The sequence below is a fragment of the Corythoichthys intestinalis genome, chromosome 5 (assembly GCF_030265065.1).
Source record: "Corythoichthys intestinalis isolate RoL2023-P3 chromosome 5, ASM3026506v1, whole genome shotgun sequence".
Taxonomy (NCBI): Eukaryota; Metazoa; Chordata; class Actinopteri; order Syngnathiformes; family Syngnathidae; genus Corythoichthys; species Corythoichthys intestinalis.
The window spans coordinates 1,997,075-2,012,955 of record NC_080399.1 but is presented as its reverse complement, the minus strand read 5'-3'; the positions used below and the strand labels follow the sequence as shown (position 1 = coordinate 2,012,955).

At 37.6% G+C, this 15,881-nt stretch overlaps 2 protein-coding genes across 2 annotated transcripts in view; one reads left to right on the top strand and one right to left on the bottom strand.

Moving 5' to 3' along the window:
* Positions 1 to 582: 582 nt before the first annotated feature.
* ccdc77 (coiled-coil domain containing 77) lies at positions 583 to 12,345 on the bottom strand. Its single transcript, XM_057836910.1, has 12 exons — positions 12,276 to 12,345; positions 11,853 to 11,903; positions 11,571 to 11,763; positions 9,439 to 9,581; positions 7,039 to 7,135; positions 6,875 to 6,971; positions 5,482 to 5,585; positions 5,241 to 5,389; positions 3,968 to 4,217; positions 3,777 to 3,902; positions 1,150 to 1,302; positions 583 to 1,078 (listed from the first exon to the last, which is right to left on the bottom strand). Exons 2-12 carry the CDS (start codon positions 11,885 to 11,887, stop codon positions 932 to 934), a joined length of 1,494 nt encoding a protein of 497 aa, XP_057692893.1. The 5' UTR covers positions 11,888 to 11,903; positions 12,276 to 12,345; the 3' UTR covers positions 583 to 931.
* A 391-nt stretch (positions 12,346 to 12,736) lies between these two features.
* Positions 12,737 to 15,881, top strand: part of ush1c (Usher syndrome 1C) — a 72,676-nt gene continuing 69,531 nt past the window's right edge. Inside the window, exon 1 of the mRNA XM_057837366.1 lies at positions 12,737 to 12,877. Within this exon, the coding sequence (XP_057693349.1) occupies positions 12,842 to 12,877 (36 nt within the window). The 5' untranslated portion in view covers positions 12,737 to 12,841. The remainder of the gene's footprint in view (positions 12,878 to 15,881) is intronic.

Sequence of the window (15,881 nt, the reverse complement as noted above, 5' to 3'; positions counted from 1 at the left end):
TTGAGAAATAAAATTGCCCTCCCCTAATATAGATACATATATTTATTTATATACATACAGTACTGTGCAAAGGTTTTAGGCAAGACACCTGCCTAAAACTTTTGCACAGTACTGTATATATACTTTTAAAATTATTAAATTTATTAGGATCATGGAAGCTTCCACTTGGGGAAAATATATACATACAGTATATCCTGTATCTACATAATAAAAATATAGAGTACTGTGCAAAAGTTTTAGATGTCCTGCCTAAAACTTTTGCACAGTACTGTACATATAATTTTTAAGTATATGCAAAGCAAATGACCGTCTAAGGTGCTAGTCACATGATCTGTTCAAAAAATAATTTTGACCCATTATAAATTTTTTTTTGTTCATTTCATTCATTGTTGTTGCAGTTTTATTGCTGTACAAATATATGCAATGACACTTTTCGGCCACCAGGAGGTACTGCCCCCCCTTAAAATCCACTTATGGTTATTATGTACATTAATAAACAAGATATTAAAAAACAAACAACAATACAGCAAGTGGTTCATTGATTAAAAACATTTATTAGTACAAAATCAAAGACGTACAAGTAAACTACAAATATTTGACTGTTCAAAAACATTTATTGGCACAACATAAAAAAATATCTTCTAATAAATAGTAAAAATAACAGGTGGTTGATTGACTATAAATATTTACTGGCACAAAATAATCAAGGTGTACTAATAAACATTACTGATAGCAGGTGGTGTGTTGATTGAAAACATTTATTGGCACCAATGAAAATAAAAATGCAAATAAACAGCAAAAATAGCAGGTGCTTTATTGATTAAAAACCATTTATTAGCAAAAATAAAAAAGATATCCTATCAAACGGTACGAGTAGCACAAATTTAAAGCTAGTCCAAGTCATTTACGCGTGTAAATAAAGCGACAAACTTCAGCAAAACCTGAGCTCATTTTCCAGTCCGTAAATCTTGGCCTTCAATGTCATGAGGTCGCTCTGGACCTTCTTAGTCCTCGTATTGCTCTCCCGGACTTCCTGGAGAATGGCTAAATCCTGATTGGGTGCCACGCTTAGCATCACCTGGAGAATACGCACAGATTTCCGTGTGGAAACGCTAGAAAATGGACCAAATGTTTGGCACGCTGGCTTACCTGAACAAGTTGTTTTTCTACATCTTTGAGTTTTGTCCGAAGTTGCCTGAGGTCGGTCTTGAAGCCCTCCACCTCTAAGGTCCGCCTCCTCTCCAACGCCTCGTAACGCTGAGTCATGGTCTTGAGACGTTGGGACGCTTTTTCCGTACGCTCCTGCGCGCGTCGCAAACAATATTTAGACGGGGAATCAATCCTTTATCGGGCGAGTGACTATTTTTGGTCACTAAAAAAGAAAGAAAGAAATAAACCTAACCGCCCCTCCCCCAATACCGCTATAAAGTTGACAAATGAATGACCAAGTAACCAAAATAAATAGGAAGTGACCAAGAAATGACCCAAAATCAAGACATTACCTAAAATAGATCCTCAATCAACAGGAAGTGACCAAAATAAACAGGAAGTCGGTCAAAAATGACCCAAAATCAAGATGACGACATGAAATCGCACCTTAATCAACAGGAGGTCACCAAAATTAACAGGAAATGACCCAATGTTTAAAAAAAAAAAAAAAAAAAGGACCCAAAAATGCCGCAAAATCAAGAGGATGTGACATGAAATAAAACCTAAGTTAACAGAAAGTGACCAGAAATGAACAGGAAGTCACCTGAAATGACCCAAAATTAATAGGAAGTGATGCAGAAATTTTCCAAAACAAACCGTAAGTGACCAAAATAAACAGGAAGTCAGCCAAAAATGACCCAAAATCAAGATGACATGAAATCGCACCTTAATCAACAGGAAGTCACCAAAATTAACAGGAAATGACCCAATGTTTAAAAAACAACAACAAACAAACAAACAAACAAAAAAAGGACCCAAAAATGCCGCAAAATCAAGAGGAAGTGACATGAAATAAAACCTAAGTCAACAGGAAGTGACCAGAAATGAACAGGAAGTCACCTGAAATGACCCAAAATCAAGCAGAAGTGACTTGAAATGTAAGATAACTCAACAGGAAGTCACCCAGAAATGGACAGGAAGTGAAATTAACAGAATGTGAAAATGTCCCAAAATCAACAGAAAGTGACCAAAATAAACAGGATGTCATACAGAAATGGCCCAAAATCAAGACGAGATGACCTGAAATCGAGCCTTAACAGCGAGTCATCGAAATGAACAGGAAGTGACCTAGAAATAACAAAAAAAAAAACAATGACCCAAAACCAACAGGAAGTGATGCAAAAATTTCCCCCAAAAAACTGGAAGAATCCAAAATAAACAGAAAGTGACCCAGAATTGAACCAAAATGAAGAGAAATTGACCAAATAAACAGGACGTGACCCAGAACTGACCCAAAATCAAGTGACCTAAAATATGAGCTAAATCAATAGGAATTTACCCAAAAGTGACCTGAAGTAGAAACTTAACAGAAAAAATCTAAAATAAACAGGAAACGACCCAGAATTGGCCCAAAATGACCTGAAGTCAAGAGGAAATGACCCGAAATACAAGCTAACTCAACAGGAAGTCACCAAAATAAACAGGAAGTCACCGAAATATATGAGCCAAAATAAACAGGAAGTCACTTGAAATAGAAGTGACTTGAAATAGAAGCTTGATACGAAGTCACCACCAAAAAAAAAAAAAAAAAAAAAAAAAAAATCACCCAAAAATGAGCAAAAATCAACAAGAAATGATGCAAAAATTTCCCAAAATAACCTGGAAGTGACCAAAATAAACAGGAAATCGGCCAAAAATCCAGAGGAAGCGACCTGAAATATAAGCAAAATCAACAGGAAGTAAACAAAATAACCAGGAAGTGACCTAAAATAGAAACTTAACAGGAAGAATCCAAAATAAACAGGAAGTGAGCCAGAACTGACCCAAAATCAATAGGAAGTGACCTGATATATGAAATAAATCAACAGGAAGTAACCCAAATGAACAGGAAGCATCCCAAAGTGACCTGAAATAGAAGTTTAATCAATAGGAAGTCACCAAAATGAACAGGAAGTGACCTAGAAATGCCCCCAAATCAACAGGAAGTGACCTGATATAGGTGCCTAATCAACAGGAAGTCACCAAAATAAACAGGAAGTCACTGAGAAGTGACTTGAAATAGAAGCTTGATACGAAGTCACCAACAACAACAAAAAATCACCCAAAAATGAGCAAGAATCAACAAGAAGTGATGCAAGAATCTCCCAAAATAATCTGGAAGTGACCAAAATAAACAGGAAATTGGCCGAAAATCCAGAGGAAGCGACATAAAATATAAGCTAAATCAACAGGAAGTAAACAAAATAAACAGGAAGTGACCCAGAAGTGACCTGAAATAGAAACTTAGCAGAAAGAGTTTAAAATAAACAGGAAGTGACCCAGAACTGACCCAAAATCAAGAGAAAGTGACCTGAAATATGAGCTAAATCAACAGAAAGTAACCCAAATGAACAGGAAGTGACCTAGAAATGCCCCCAAATCAACAGGAAGTGATGCAAAATTTTCCCAAAACAAACTGGAAGTGACTAAAATAAACAGGAAGTGACCCGAAATGAAAAAAATTATGAATGAAGCTATGATTTTAATGACCAAAAATAACCACTTGGCCCTAGTCACTTAGCCCCTCCCCTCCCCTCCCAGTCAAAATGGACTGGACGTCCAGCGCCGTCAATGCTGTCTAACCGTACCTTACAAATTTCCTGTCCCGCCTCCCCTTGCTCTCTTGCTTGCGCCAACTCGGTTTCCAAAGCCACGCATTGCTCCCTGTACATCTCGGCCGTCCGTTTAGCTTGCGTCACTTCTTCCTGCATGGCCTGAAAACGATACACGCCGGCGATGTTTTCACTTTACTCGCTAGAGACATTTTTTTTCTCCGTACCTTGATTTCGTCCTTATTTCTGGGCTGAGGCAGCGGGCTGGCGCGAGCCGGGAGCCCTGCCGGGACTCCGCCGACGGCGTGGTGCTGGCGCGTCCCCCGCCCCGTCTTGGGATGTTCGCGGCGACCGTCCAGTTGACCGAGGAGGCGGTCCTTCTCCACCAACCATTTCTTCTCCTGGATCCTCGTATTGAATTTCAGCTTGAGGAAGTCTTTGGTGCTTTCGTACAGGAGGTTCTGCGTTCGCTGTAGTCTACGGTATTGGACGGAAGGGCGGCGCCCAAAAAAACGTGGTGAAATTTATACACTTTCTGTCCAAATCAAAACATTGACATATCAAAAATTTCAGGATGTTGAGGCACACCGAGATATGATTTTTCTTATGTAGAGTCCCACTAAAATTTGGGAAAAACCCTCCTTTTCATTTCTAATGAAAAAAATCTCCTATTCATTTCCAATGGCCCTATTTGCCGCTCCATTGACAGGAAGTGAATTGTGATCAACAAGAAATGACCCGTTATCAACCGTAAATACCGGGAAATGCCCCTAAATCAACAGGAAGTGACCCCATAATGACCCCAAATGAACCGATACCAACAGGAAGTAACCAGATAAAAACAAGAAATGAATCCCAAATCAACAGGATATCAGGATATCAACAGGAGGTGACCCTGAAATCCACAAAATCAAAAGGAAGTGACCCATTACCAATTAGAAATATCCTGAAATGCCCCCAAATCAACAAGAAGTACCCAATATCAACAAGAAGTGACACCCAAATCAACAGAAAGAGAACCGATATCAGCAGGAAGTGACCCTAAAATGCCCCAAAATCAACAGGAAGTACCTGATATCAAAAGAAAATGACCCTGAAATGCCCCCAAATCAATAGGAAGTGACCCCAAAACCAACAGGTTTTGTGACCTGATATCAACAGGAAGTGACCCTGAAACGCCACCAAATCAACAGGAAGTGACCCCAATATAACCAGGAAGTGACCTCCAAATCAAAAGGAAGTGAACTGATATCAGTGGGAAGTGACCCTGTAATGCCACAAAATTCATGCCTATTGATTTCCAACCCTAGTGATCGGTTATGAAAAGAAAGTGACCCTGAAATGCCACAAAATGAAAAGGATGTGACCCATTCTCAACTGGAAATACCCTGAAATCCCCTTCCAATCAACAGGAAGTGAACCGTTAACAACAGGAAGCGACCCTAAAATGTCCCCATATCAACAGCAAGTGACCCGATATCAAGTACGATGGCAGCTCACGTTTCCGTCAGCGTGGCGATGTGTTTCTCAAATCTCTGCCTTTCCGCCTGCGCTTCGTCTTTTCTCATCTGCCGGTCCTCCTGGAGGGTCTCCACCTGCTCTCTCGCTAGCCTGGTTTGTTCCTCCATCTGGGCCTGCAGGGCTTCCACCTTAACCGCAGATTAGGAATACAAACGGACCTTAACAGGTGTGTCTAAGGACGGACGATCGTTTGCCAAAGGTCAATGGAAAAGGACCTTACTTGTAGCATTAAACTGTGCTTGTCCGTCTTGTATTTTTCCAACGTATCGCCCGTTCCCATCTCGGCTAGTTTTGCCGCCTTGGCGGCCGCCGCTGCCGCCGCAACTGCAGACACATGCGTGCATGTGACGTGTTCAAAATAACTTTGGTTTCATCAAAAGAATACAAAATTCAATTGGAAAATACAGCTCAATTGATATTTAATAACAATCATATATTTAGAAAATTAAATTGAATTATATTTATTCAATTGTATTTTTTTAATATTAAATGCTAGTTAAATTATAAATGAATATAAATTTAATCAAATTAAAATGATACAAAATTGTAAAATTTATGTAAATTTTCATTTTTAATTATAATGATCATTTATATTTAATAATAATATTTTATACATATTTAAATTATAATATTTAAATGTCAATTCATTTAATTGAATGTATTTAAATTATTCTATAAATGAATAAATGTAAAATAAATACAATTTTATACATTTACAATTTCAATTTTAGTTTTTAATTTCAATAATTATTTATATTAAATAATACTTTATATTATATTAAATAATATTTTATTTTTCCGTCTAATGTTAAAATTCTAGTTATTAAATTTATTTAAATTAATTTATAATTGAATATTTTACAATTTTAATTTTAGAATGAATGAATTTTATAGTTTTTAATTATAATAATTATGTAATAATAATAGCAATATTTTATATATATTAAATAATAATTTTCTTTTTCCTTTAATTTTTAATTTAAATCATTAAATTAAATTAATTAAAATTAAATTAATTTATAAATGAATATAAAAAAATAATTTTACATTTTATCATTTTAATTTTATAATTTTACATAAATGTGATACATTTTAATTACATTTAGATTGAATTATAATTATATAATAACATTTTTCCTTTAATTATAATTTTCATTAATTACACTTATTTAATTTATCAATCAATAAATATAAAATCATTAAATTTTGAATTTTTATAATTTTGTATTAATGTTAATAATAATTATTATTTATATTTCATAATAAATCTCCCCCAAAATATATTTTTAAAAATAATACAGAGGGAACTCTCCCAAGGGATAGATAAAAGTTTATTGAATTGAATTGAACTGAATTTAAAGAAATAAAGGTGGAATTTATTGTATGAAATATGTAATAATTTTTAAATACATATACAATTCTTTTTTTTTTTTTTTACATTTTCCAAGAAATTTCTTGAATTTAAAAATGTATCTTTCTAATATGAATAATAACCTGAATTTATTAGTAAAACGTAAGATTTATTTCTTTATTTTTCAATTCAATTTATAACTTTCTTTTACTGTACATCCGTATACATACCGGTATTAAGGGGTTCAAAAGTGTTTTCAAACCTTTACTGGTGACGGTGGGTTTCATTCTCGTTGGCCTGAGACGGATATTGTCTCCCAGTCCCAGTCCCGATCCTTGGTTCTTCTGTTTAACTATCACCTATATGGAAAATGACACGCACTTATTAACCAATCACTTCACTTTTGAAGGGATTGAGTGAGCGGACCTTGTGAGGAGGCTCCCGATGGAAATAGGTGGTCTCCCCGTCATCGGAACCCACAAACGCCAGAAGCTGTTGAATTTTCTTTCTGTCCTCCAACTCTCTAAGGCAAAAAGAACAACTGAATAAGTACGGAAGCCTAAAAGAGTCACAATGAAATCAATAAATAACATTTTCAAAAACAACTTTTACAAATATGTAACATGGCCCGTCAATGAAAAAAAACATGGATGACGTTGATGCCATCGACACCAACATACATTTATTCCATTGACAGGAAGCGACTCCAAAATGCCCACAAATCAACAGGAAGTGATCTTAAAACTGGAAGGGCACTCGAAATGCCTACGTCAACAGTAAGTGACCCCAAAATCAAAAGGAAGTGACCTAATATCAACAGCAAGTGACGCCGAAATGCCCCAAAATCAACAGGAAGTGGCGGCAAAATGCCCAGCAAGTGACCCAGAATGCCTAAAAACCAATAGGAAATGACAGAAAATTGAAAGGAAACAACCTGAAATCCCTTCAAATAAACAGGAAGTAATAGGAATGGGTCAATGGGAAGTGACCCGTAAATGCCCCAAAATCAACAGGAAGTGACCTGTAAATGCCCTAAAATCAACAGGAAGTGATGTGTAAATGCCCCTGAAATCAATAGGAAGTGACGCCGAAATGCCCCAAAATCAACAGGAAGTGGCGGCAAAATGCCCAGCAAGTGACCCAGAATGCCTCAAAACCAATAGGAAAGGACAGAAAATTGAAAGGAAACAACCTGAAATCCCTTCAAATAAACAGGAAGTAATAGGAATGGGTCAATAGGAAGTGACCCAGAAATGCCCCAAAACCAACAGGAAGTGACCCGCAAATGCTCCAAAATCAACAGGAAGTGACCCGTAAATGCCCCTGAATCAACAGGAAGTGACCCGTAAATGCCCCTGAATCAACAGGAAGTGACCCAAAAATGCCCCTGATCAACAGGAAGTGACCTGCAAATGCCCTAAAATCAACAGGAAGTGACCCATGAATGCCCCAAAATCAACAGGACAGCAAGTGACCTGTTAACGCCCTAAAATCAACAGGAAGTGACGCCTAAATGCCCCTTAATCAACAGGAAGTGACCCGTAAATGCCCCTGAATCAACAGGAAGTGACCCGTAAATGCCCTAAGATCAATAGGATAGGAAGTGACCTGTTAACCCCCTAAAATCAACAGGAAGTGACGCGTAAATTCCCCAAAATCAACAGGAAGTGACCCACAAACGCCCCAAAATCAACAGGACAGCAATTGACCTGTTAACACCCTAAAATCAACAGGAAGTGACCCATAAATGCCCCAAAAACAACAGGAAGTGACCCGTAAATGCCCCAAAATCAACAGGAAGTGACCCGTAAATGCCCCAAAATCAACAGGACATGAAGTGACCTGTTAATGCCCCAAAATCAACAGGAAGTGACCCACAAATGCCCCAAAATCAACAGGACAGCAAGTGACCTGTTAACGCCCTAAAATCAACAGGAAGTGACGCCTAAATGCCCCTTAATCAACAGGAAGTGACCCGTAAATGCCCCAAAATCAACAAGAAGTGACCCGTAAATGCCCCAAAATCAATAGGAAGTGACCCGTAAATGCCCTAAAATCAATAGGATAGGAAGTGACCTGTTAACCCCGTAAAATCAAAAGGAAGTGACGCGTAAATGCCCCTGAGTCAACAGGAAGTGACCCAAAAATGCCCCGAATCAACAGGAAGTGACCCGTAAATGCCCCAGAATGAACAGGAAGTGACCCAGGGATGCCCTAAAATCCAGAATTGACAGAAAATCAACAGGAAAGAACATAAAATTCTAGAGAAATTTTAACTTACTCAGATCGCCCCAAAATCAACAGGAAGTGAACCAAAACGCCCCCAAATCATCAGGAAGTGACTCTGAATTGCCCCAAAAAATCAACAGGAAGTGACAGAAAATCAATAAGAAAGGAAATGAAAATCCACAGGAATGAACTTGAAATGCCCAAAATGAACCGGAAGTGACCCGCATATGCCCCAAAATCAAAAGGAAGTGACAGAAAACCAACAGGAAAGGACCTGAAACGCCCCAAAATAAACAGGAAGTGACCCAGAATGTCCCAAAATCAACAGAAAATCAATAAGAAAGCACCTGAAAATCAACAGAAACGAACCTGAAATGCCCCAAAATTAACCGGAGGTGACCCGCATATGTCCCAAAATCAAAAGGACGTGACAGAAAACCAACAGGAAGGGACCTGAAACGCCCCAAAATAAACAGGAATGTCCCAAAATCAACAGAAAATCAATAAGAACGGAGCTGAAATGCCCTCAAATCAACAGGAAGTGACCAGAAGGGCTTTACCTGCAAAAGCAAAGCTTACTGTTTGAAAGAATCCCACCTGATCTTGAGTCTGTCATTTTCCGCATGAAGCCGCAAGGACTGCTCCCTCTCTTGGTACAGGTACACCTGCATGTCACTCAGCGCGTTTTGCAGCTCCGTAATTTCGGCTTCGCGCTGGCGCAGGTCGCTCATCAGCTTTTGCTGTTACCGGGTAGAAAAAAACAAGAACAATTCAGACGTTAGCTTAGCCATAGGGGGAAAAGTCTCTTATCATGATATGGATGAGCTCATTTACATATATCACAACATTTGCTGCTATCCCCTCCACTTCTAACAGATTTGGATGTCAGTGGCAGCCAATGCCAGGCAAGACTTCCCTTTCAAGCATGTTACATCATTTCCTGTTGATTTTTGGTCACTTCTTCTTCCTTTTGGGGCATTTACACATCACTTCCTGTTGATTTGTAGGCATGTCACATTATTTCTTGCTGATTTTGGGGCATTTACGGGCCACTTCCTGTTGATTTAGGGGCATTTACGGGTCACTTCCTGTCCTGTTAATTTTGGGGCATTACAGGTCACTTCCTATTGATTTTTGAGGCATTTACGGGTCACTTCTTGTTGATTTTTTGAGGCATTTACGGGTCACTTCCTGTTGATTTTTTTGAGGCATTTACAGGTCACTTCCTGTTGATTTTTTGAGGCATTTACAGGTCATTTCCTGTTGATTCAGGGGCATCTACGGGTCACTTCCTGTTGATTCAGGAACATTTGCGCTTCACTTCCTGTTGATTTTAGGGTGTTAACAGGTCACTTCCTATTGGTTTTGGGGCATTTACAGGTCACTTCCTGTCCTACTGATTTTGGAGCATTTACAAGTCACTTCCTGTTGATTTTGGGCCATTTACAAGTCACTTCCTGTTGATTTTGGGGCATGTCACATCATTTCCTTTTAATTTTTGGGTCACTATAGGTCACTTCCTATTGATTTTTGTGGCATTTACGGGTCATTTCCTGTCCTGTTGATTCTGGGGCATTACAGGTCACTTCCTGTTGGATTTTTGAGGCATTTACAGGTCACTTCTTGTTGATTCAGGGGCATCTACGGGTCACTTCCTGTTGATTTTAGGGTGTTAACAGGTCACTTCCTATTGATTCAGGGGCATTTTTGCGTCACTTCCTGTTGATTCAGGGCATTTACGTGTCACTTCCTGTTGAATCAGGGGCATTTACGCATCACTTCCTGTTGATTTTAGGGTGTTAACAAGTCACTTCCTATTGGTTTTGGGGCATTTACGGGTCACTGTCTGTCCTGTTGATTCTGGGGCATTACAGGTCACTTCCTGTTGGATTTTTGAGGCATTTACAGGTCACTTCTTGTTGATTCAGGGGCATCTACGGGTCACTTCCTGTTGATTTTGGGGCATTTATGGGTCACTTCCTGTTAATTTTGGGGAATGTCATATCATTTCTTGTTGATTTTTGGGGCATTTACTAGTCAGTTCCTGTTGATTTTTGGGTGTTCACATGTCATTTCCTATCGATTTTTGGGGCATTTTCCGGTCACTTCCTGTTGATTTTGGAGCATTTATGGGTCACTTCCTGTTGATTTTGGAACATTTACGGGTCACTTGTTGATTTTGAGGCATGTCACTTCATTTCCTATTGATTTTTGGGGGACTTTCAGGTCACTTCCTGTTATTTTTGGGGCATTTACGGGTCACTTCCTGTTGATTTTGGGTTACTGAAAAGAAAGAATGTCCCCAAATGAATAGGAAAATACTCAAAATCAACAGGAAGTCACCTGTATATGCCCTAAAATGAAGAAGAAATGATTTGTGAATGCCCACAAAAGACTGGCCATGTTGATAATTGCGATGTTTACCGCTTTTCGTCTTACTGCGAAGAAACAGGAAATGGCGATTGGCCCGCCATGATATTTACGTCATCAGCCGCATTCCGGGAAAGTCCCGAACATTATACGAAGACGCGACTCGGTAAATGTCCGCGTCATCGCCGTGTCAGTCGACCCGGAAAAATTGTTTTCACACATAATGGCTGGCCGTTTTAAATCCCAGGATTTAAACGGTGTTCAGGTGTGCGTGAAAAGGGTTTTGTATGTTGTATGTTTTCATAAATGCATTATATCGCGGTAGAGGTTTTTCCCTATATGGCACACAAGTAGCTCACCTGGTCCTCGATGATACTCTTGTATTTCTCCAACGTCTTCAGCACCTGCCCGTGTTCTCCATCAAACTGGGCAATCTTCCCCTTGTACAAGTCCAAAAGTTCCTTGGACGGACGGAGGAAAGCCAAACGCTCGTGGACCGGGGGGAGCGGAGATCCCGCTTCTCGACTGGAATTTTGCGCGCATTCACAGGATCTGCAGAAAGACAGAAAGGGAGAACGTATAGCTAAAACCAAATTTAAGTGAGGTAAGACGGAATAGAAATCAACAAAAAACTGGTTTACCTCTGAGCCACGGAATATTTTTTAGGAGATCCCATCTTCAGACGCTCAGAACTAAAAACAAGAGAAATCAAGGTGCTTCATGGCATTTAAGATTCAATTAAACTTCCTGTGTGAAATGTAGTGATGTAAGGAAGGTGCGCTGAGCCTCCGAAGTAGAGGTGGGAATCTCTGATTACTTGACGTCTATCGCCGTCTATGGCACTGAAACATGATCATTCAATGCATGCAATCCCAGTTAAAGTGTAATTGACGGCAGTGAATGAGTTAAGCACGAGCATGTCACCGTAATGTGTGGAAAAATTGTCCTAAAAAGTGATAATGCTACAGTTTTATATTAGTTACGTGATTAAAACAGTTTTTAAACAATGCAGAAAAAACATGTATCAATTTTAAAAGGTTTAAAAGGCGAATATTTAAACATACCGAGTGCCGTTTTGTTGACTTAATAGTGTTGCTCGTAGCAGTTTGAAACCCGGAAGTTTACGCCTCTTCGTCTTCTTCGTGTTGAAAAAGCGGTGATGGGGAGTTTTTAGCCATCTAGCGGTAGACTAAGGAACTACGAATAAACCACGACAGAAAGTACAGCACATAGAACGGTAAAAATAAATATATAGTGTGTTATAATAATTAAGAAAAAATAAATAAACACGCTTTAAGTTGTTCAGGGTATTTTAAAGTTAACTACCTAAACATTTTTTATTTGGAATTTAAAAAAAAAACAACAACTGAGATATTGTATTTTTACACAATACTGCTTAAAATAGTGCAGTTTTAACGCGTAACGTCGCCGGAAAGGTCATTTCCCTTTATTTCTAAGTCAAACTAGTTACTTCCTTAACTTGCTTTTACTTTGAAATCCCAGCCGGAAGTCATACTCTACTCATAAAACCTTGATACAGTCGCCTAGGCTTCCTTGGGTCAAACACGCTCACAACAGACATCTCACGTCACAACGTTGGCTCAAATTTGGTGCTTTTTCTTGACTTACGATGGAGCGAAAAGTGGCTCGCGAATTCAGACACAAGGTAAGAAATTTATGATTATTTTAATGGCCAATTTGACGCTACAATGTCATTTTGAAAAACTCATTGACGTTGATATACGAACCAAAGTCGCTTTAAAAATATTTTTACATTGACAACGTAGTAACTTTGTCAAATGACTACTTAAAATACTATAATTAGAGATCGGTTTTAACATTAAAAAAAAAAAAAAAAAAAAAAAAAACAATAAATTAACTCATTAGCTGCCATTGACGTGGATAGACGAGCCAAACTTGCTTTAAAAATTAGCCTAACATTTTAACTTTCACAAATTATTACTTAGATGACTAAAGAAACGGATCAACAATATTCCTCTTGCCCGGACGCCTTAATATTTTTCATAAATTAACTCATTAACTGCCACTGACGGCGATAGACGTCCAATATATTTGGACTGGGAGGGGCTGCCAGCCATCGAAAGAGTTCATACTTAATAATATAACGGTTAATATTCTCTAATTTGACTTTTTTTTTTTTTACTTTATTAAAAAAAAATAGAAAGTAAAAATGCTGTAAACGTTCTCGTTGCAGAATATTTAAAAATACACCTGTATTTGAAACACATTTTAATTTAATATGCACAAACAGGAAATATTTGCATTTATTTCAAAATAAATATATATTTTATTCCCCTTAAAAATATATATGATTAAAAAAGTAAAACAACACTTAATATTGATTTTATTAAAATGTTTATTTATTTTAAATATTACAAAAAGAATGATTTTTAAGGTCACATTTAAGCACAAACACTTAATTAAAAAATCTTTTTATTTCCAACAGACATGAATAAATACTTAGCTAGCCCCTTTTTATTCAGCATGTTTATATAGCAACTTGCTGTTATGACTCCTTAACATGAGAAAAATACTTAATATAGAGGCAAAGTAGATGGGTTTTTGGTGTATAAAATCATTAATTCCCTACAAATATGAGTAAATACTTAGGTACCCCCTTTTGTTTAACATGTTTATAAAGCAACTAGCCGTTTTGACTCCTTAACATGACAAAAAAACTTATTGATTGGTACAGTTGGGATGAGTTTTTTTGGGATAAAATCATTAACTCCCAACAGACATCAAAAATTATTAGCTGGCCCCTTTTGTTTAGCATGTTTATATAGCAACTAGCTGTTTTGACTCTTTAGCATGACAGAAAATATTTAATATAGAGGTGCAGTAGTTGAATTTTTGGGGTAAAAAAATCATTAATTCCCAACTTATAGGAAAAAAACGCTGAAAGCTAGCACTTTTTCAATGTCGCAACTTGTTTTGACTCCTTACCATGACAAAAATACCTAATATCGAGGTACAGTAGTTGAGTTTTTGGGGTATAACACCATAAATTCCCAACAAACATGAGTAAACACTTATCCATCCCCTTTTGTTCAGCATGTTTTTTACTATTTATTTATTTATTTTTTTATAGCAACTAGCTGTTTGGACTTCTTAGCATGACAAAAATATTTAATATAGAGGTACAGTAGTTGTGTGTTTGGGGTATAAAATCATTAATTCCCGACAGACATGAGTAAATACTCAGCTAGCTCCTCTTGTTTAGCATGTTTTTATAGCAACTACCTTTTTTGACCCCTAAGCATGACAAAAATACTCAATATAGAGGCATAGTAGTTGAGTTTTGGGGTAGAAAATCATTAATTCCTAACAAATATGAAAAAACACCTAGTTAGCCTTTTTTGTTTAGCATGTTTATATAGCAACTAGCTGTTTTGACTCCTTCGCATGAGAAAAATACTTAATATAGGGGCACAATAATTGAGTTTTGGGTAGGGATGCCGCCTTTCAGATATAGAAATAAGGGACGCCCCCCTCACGCCAAAAGCCGTACAGGCGAGAAAAAAAATGACCCAAAACTCCCAAATTGCATCAAAATGCATCTATTTATATATAATCCACATTGGTTCAATACGGAACGCAAATTTTAATTCCCAATTCGAATGATTCCTTATTTCAAGGGACAGGTGGCAAGCCGTTTTGGGGTATAAAATCATTAATTCCCAACAAACATGAGTAAATACTTAGCTAGCCCCTTTTGTTTAGCATGATTATACAGCAACTAGCTGTTTTGACTCCTTAGCATGACAAAAATACATAATATAAAGGTGTAGTAGTGGAGTTTTGGTGTATAATATCGTTAAATCCCAACAAACGAGTAAATACCGTAAATTCCGGACTATAAACCGCTACTTTTTTCCCTCCCTCAGTATCCTGCGGCTTATAGTCCAGCGCGGCTTATTTGTTGATTTATTTGGGTTAATAGGTAACACTTTATTTGAGAGCAGCGTCATAAGACCGTCTTATTCATAACACTATCAAGGTCATTAATGAATGCTTATGACAGATGTCATTGTCATCCGGCAAACTATGTCACTAACTCCATTTATGTCCAGCTCGGATCTTTTAAATCTATTCAAAAGTGAGATCATTTTCCGGCAAACTATGTCACTAACTCCATTTATGTCCAGCTCGGATCTTTTAAATCTATTTAAAAGTGAGATCATTTGCCGATGACACAAAATGACATCTGTCATAAGGATTCATTAATGCTCATGGCAGTGTCATGTCATAATTATGATAGTCTTGTGGCACAACTGTCAAATTAATGTTACCAAATACCATAACTAGCAATTAATGAAACAAGTGGAACAGCAACTGAAGAAATAATTGGCAAATAACATCAATTTTGATTGTTATTACATCTGTGGCGCTGCAATGCATGCTAGGAGGCATGTTGGACAACAACAGTGTTGACGGCAGGTGGCAGCAGAGATTGACTGTCTCTCCAAGGGAGCAGTGATGTCCAAATGAAGCTTCTTGAAGCAATGGTGGTTCATTTGATCTTATGACCGTCCTAATTATGACATGACACTATCATGGGCATTACTGAATGCTTATGACAGATGTCATTAAGTGTCATCCGGCAAACTATGTCACTATCTCCATTTATGTTCAGCTGGGATCTTTTA

Bases quoted from the DNA above. Each gene is read 5' to 3' on its own strand.
- ccdc77 (XM_057836910.1), bottom strand. From the start codon at position 11,887: ATGGGATCTCCTAAAAAATATTCCGTGGCTCAGAG. The intron at 5,586-6,874 runs GTTTGAAAACAC...ATGTGTCTGCAG, and splicing joins ACCCACCGTCACCAGTAAAG to TTGCGGCGGCAGCGGCGGCC. The intron at 1,303-3,776 runs GTACGGTTAGAC...CGACGCGCGCAG, and splicing joins CGGGACAGGAAATTTGTAAG to GAGCGTACGGAAAAAGCGTC.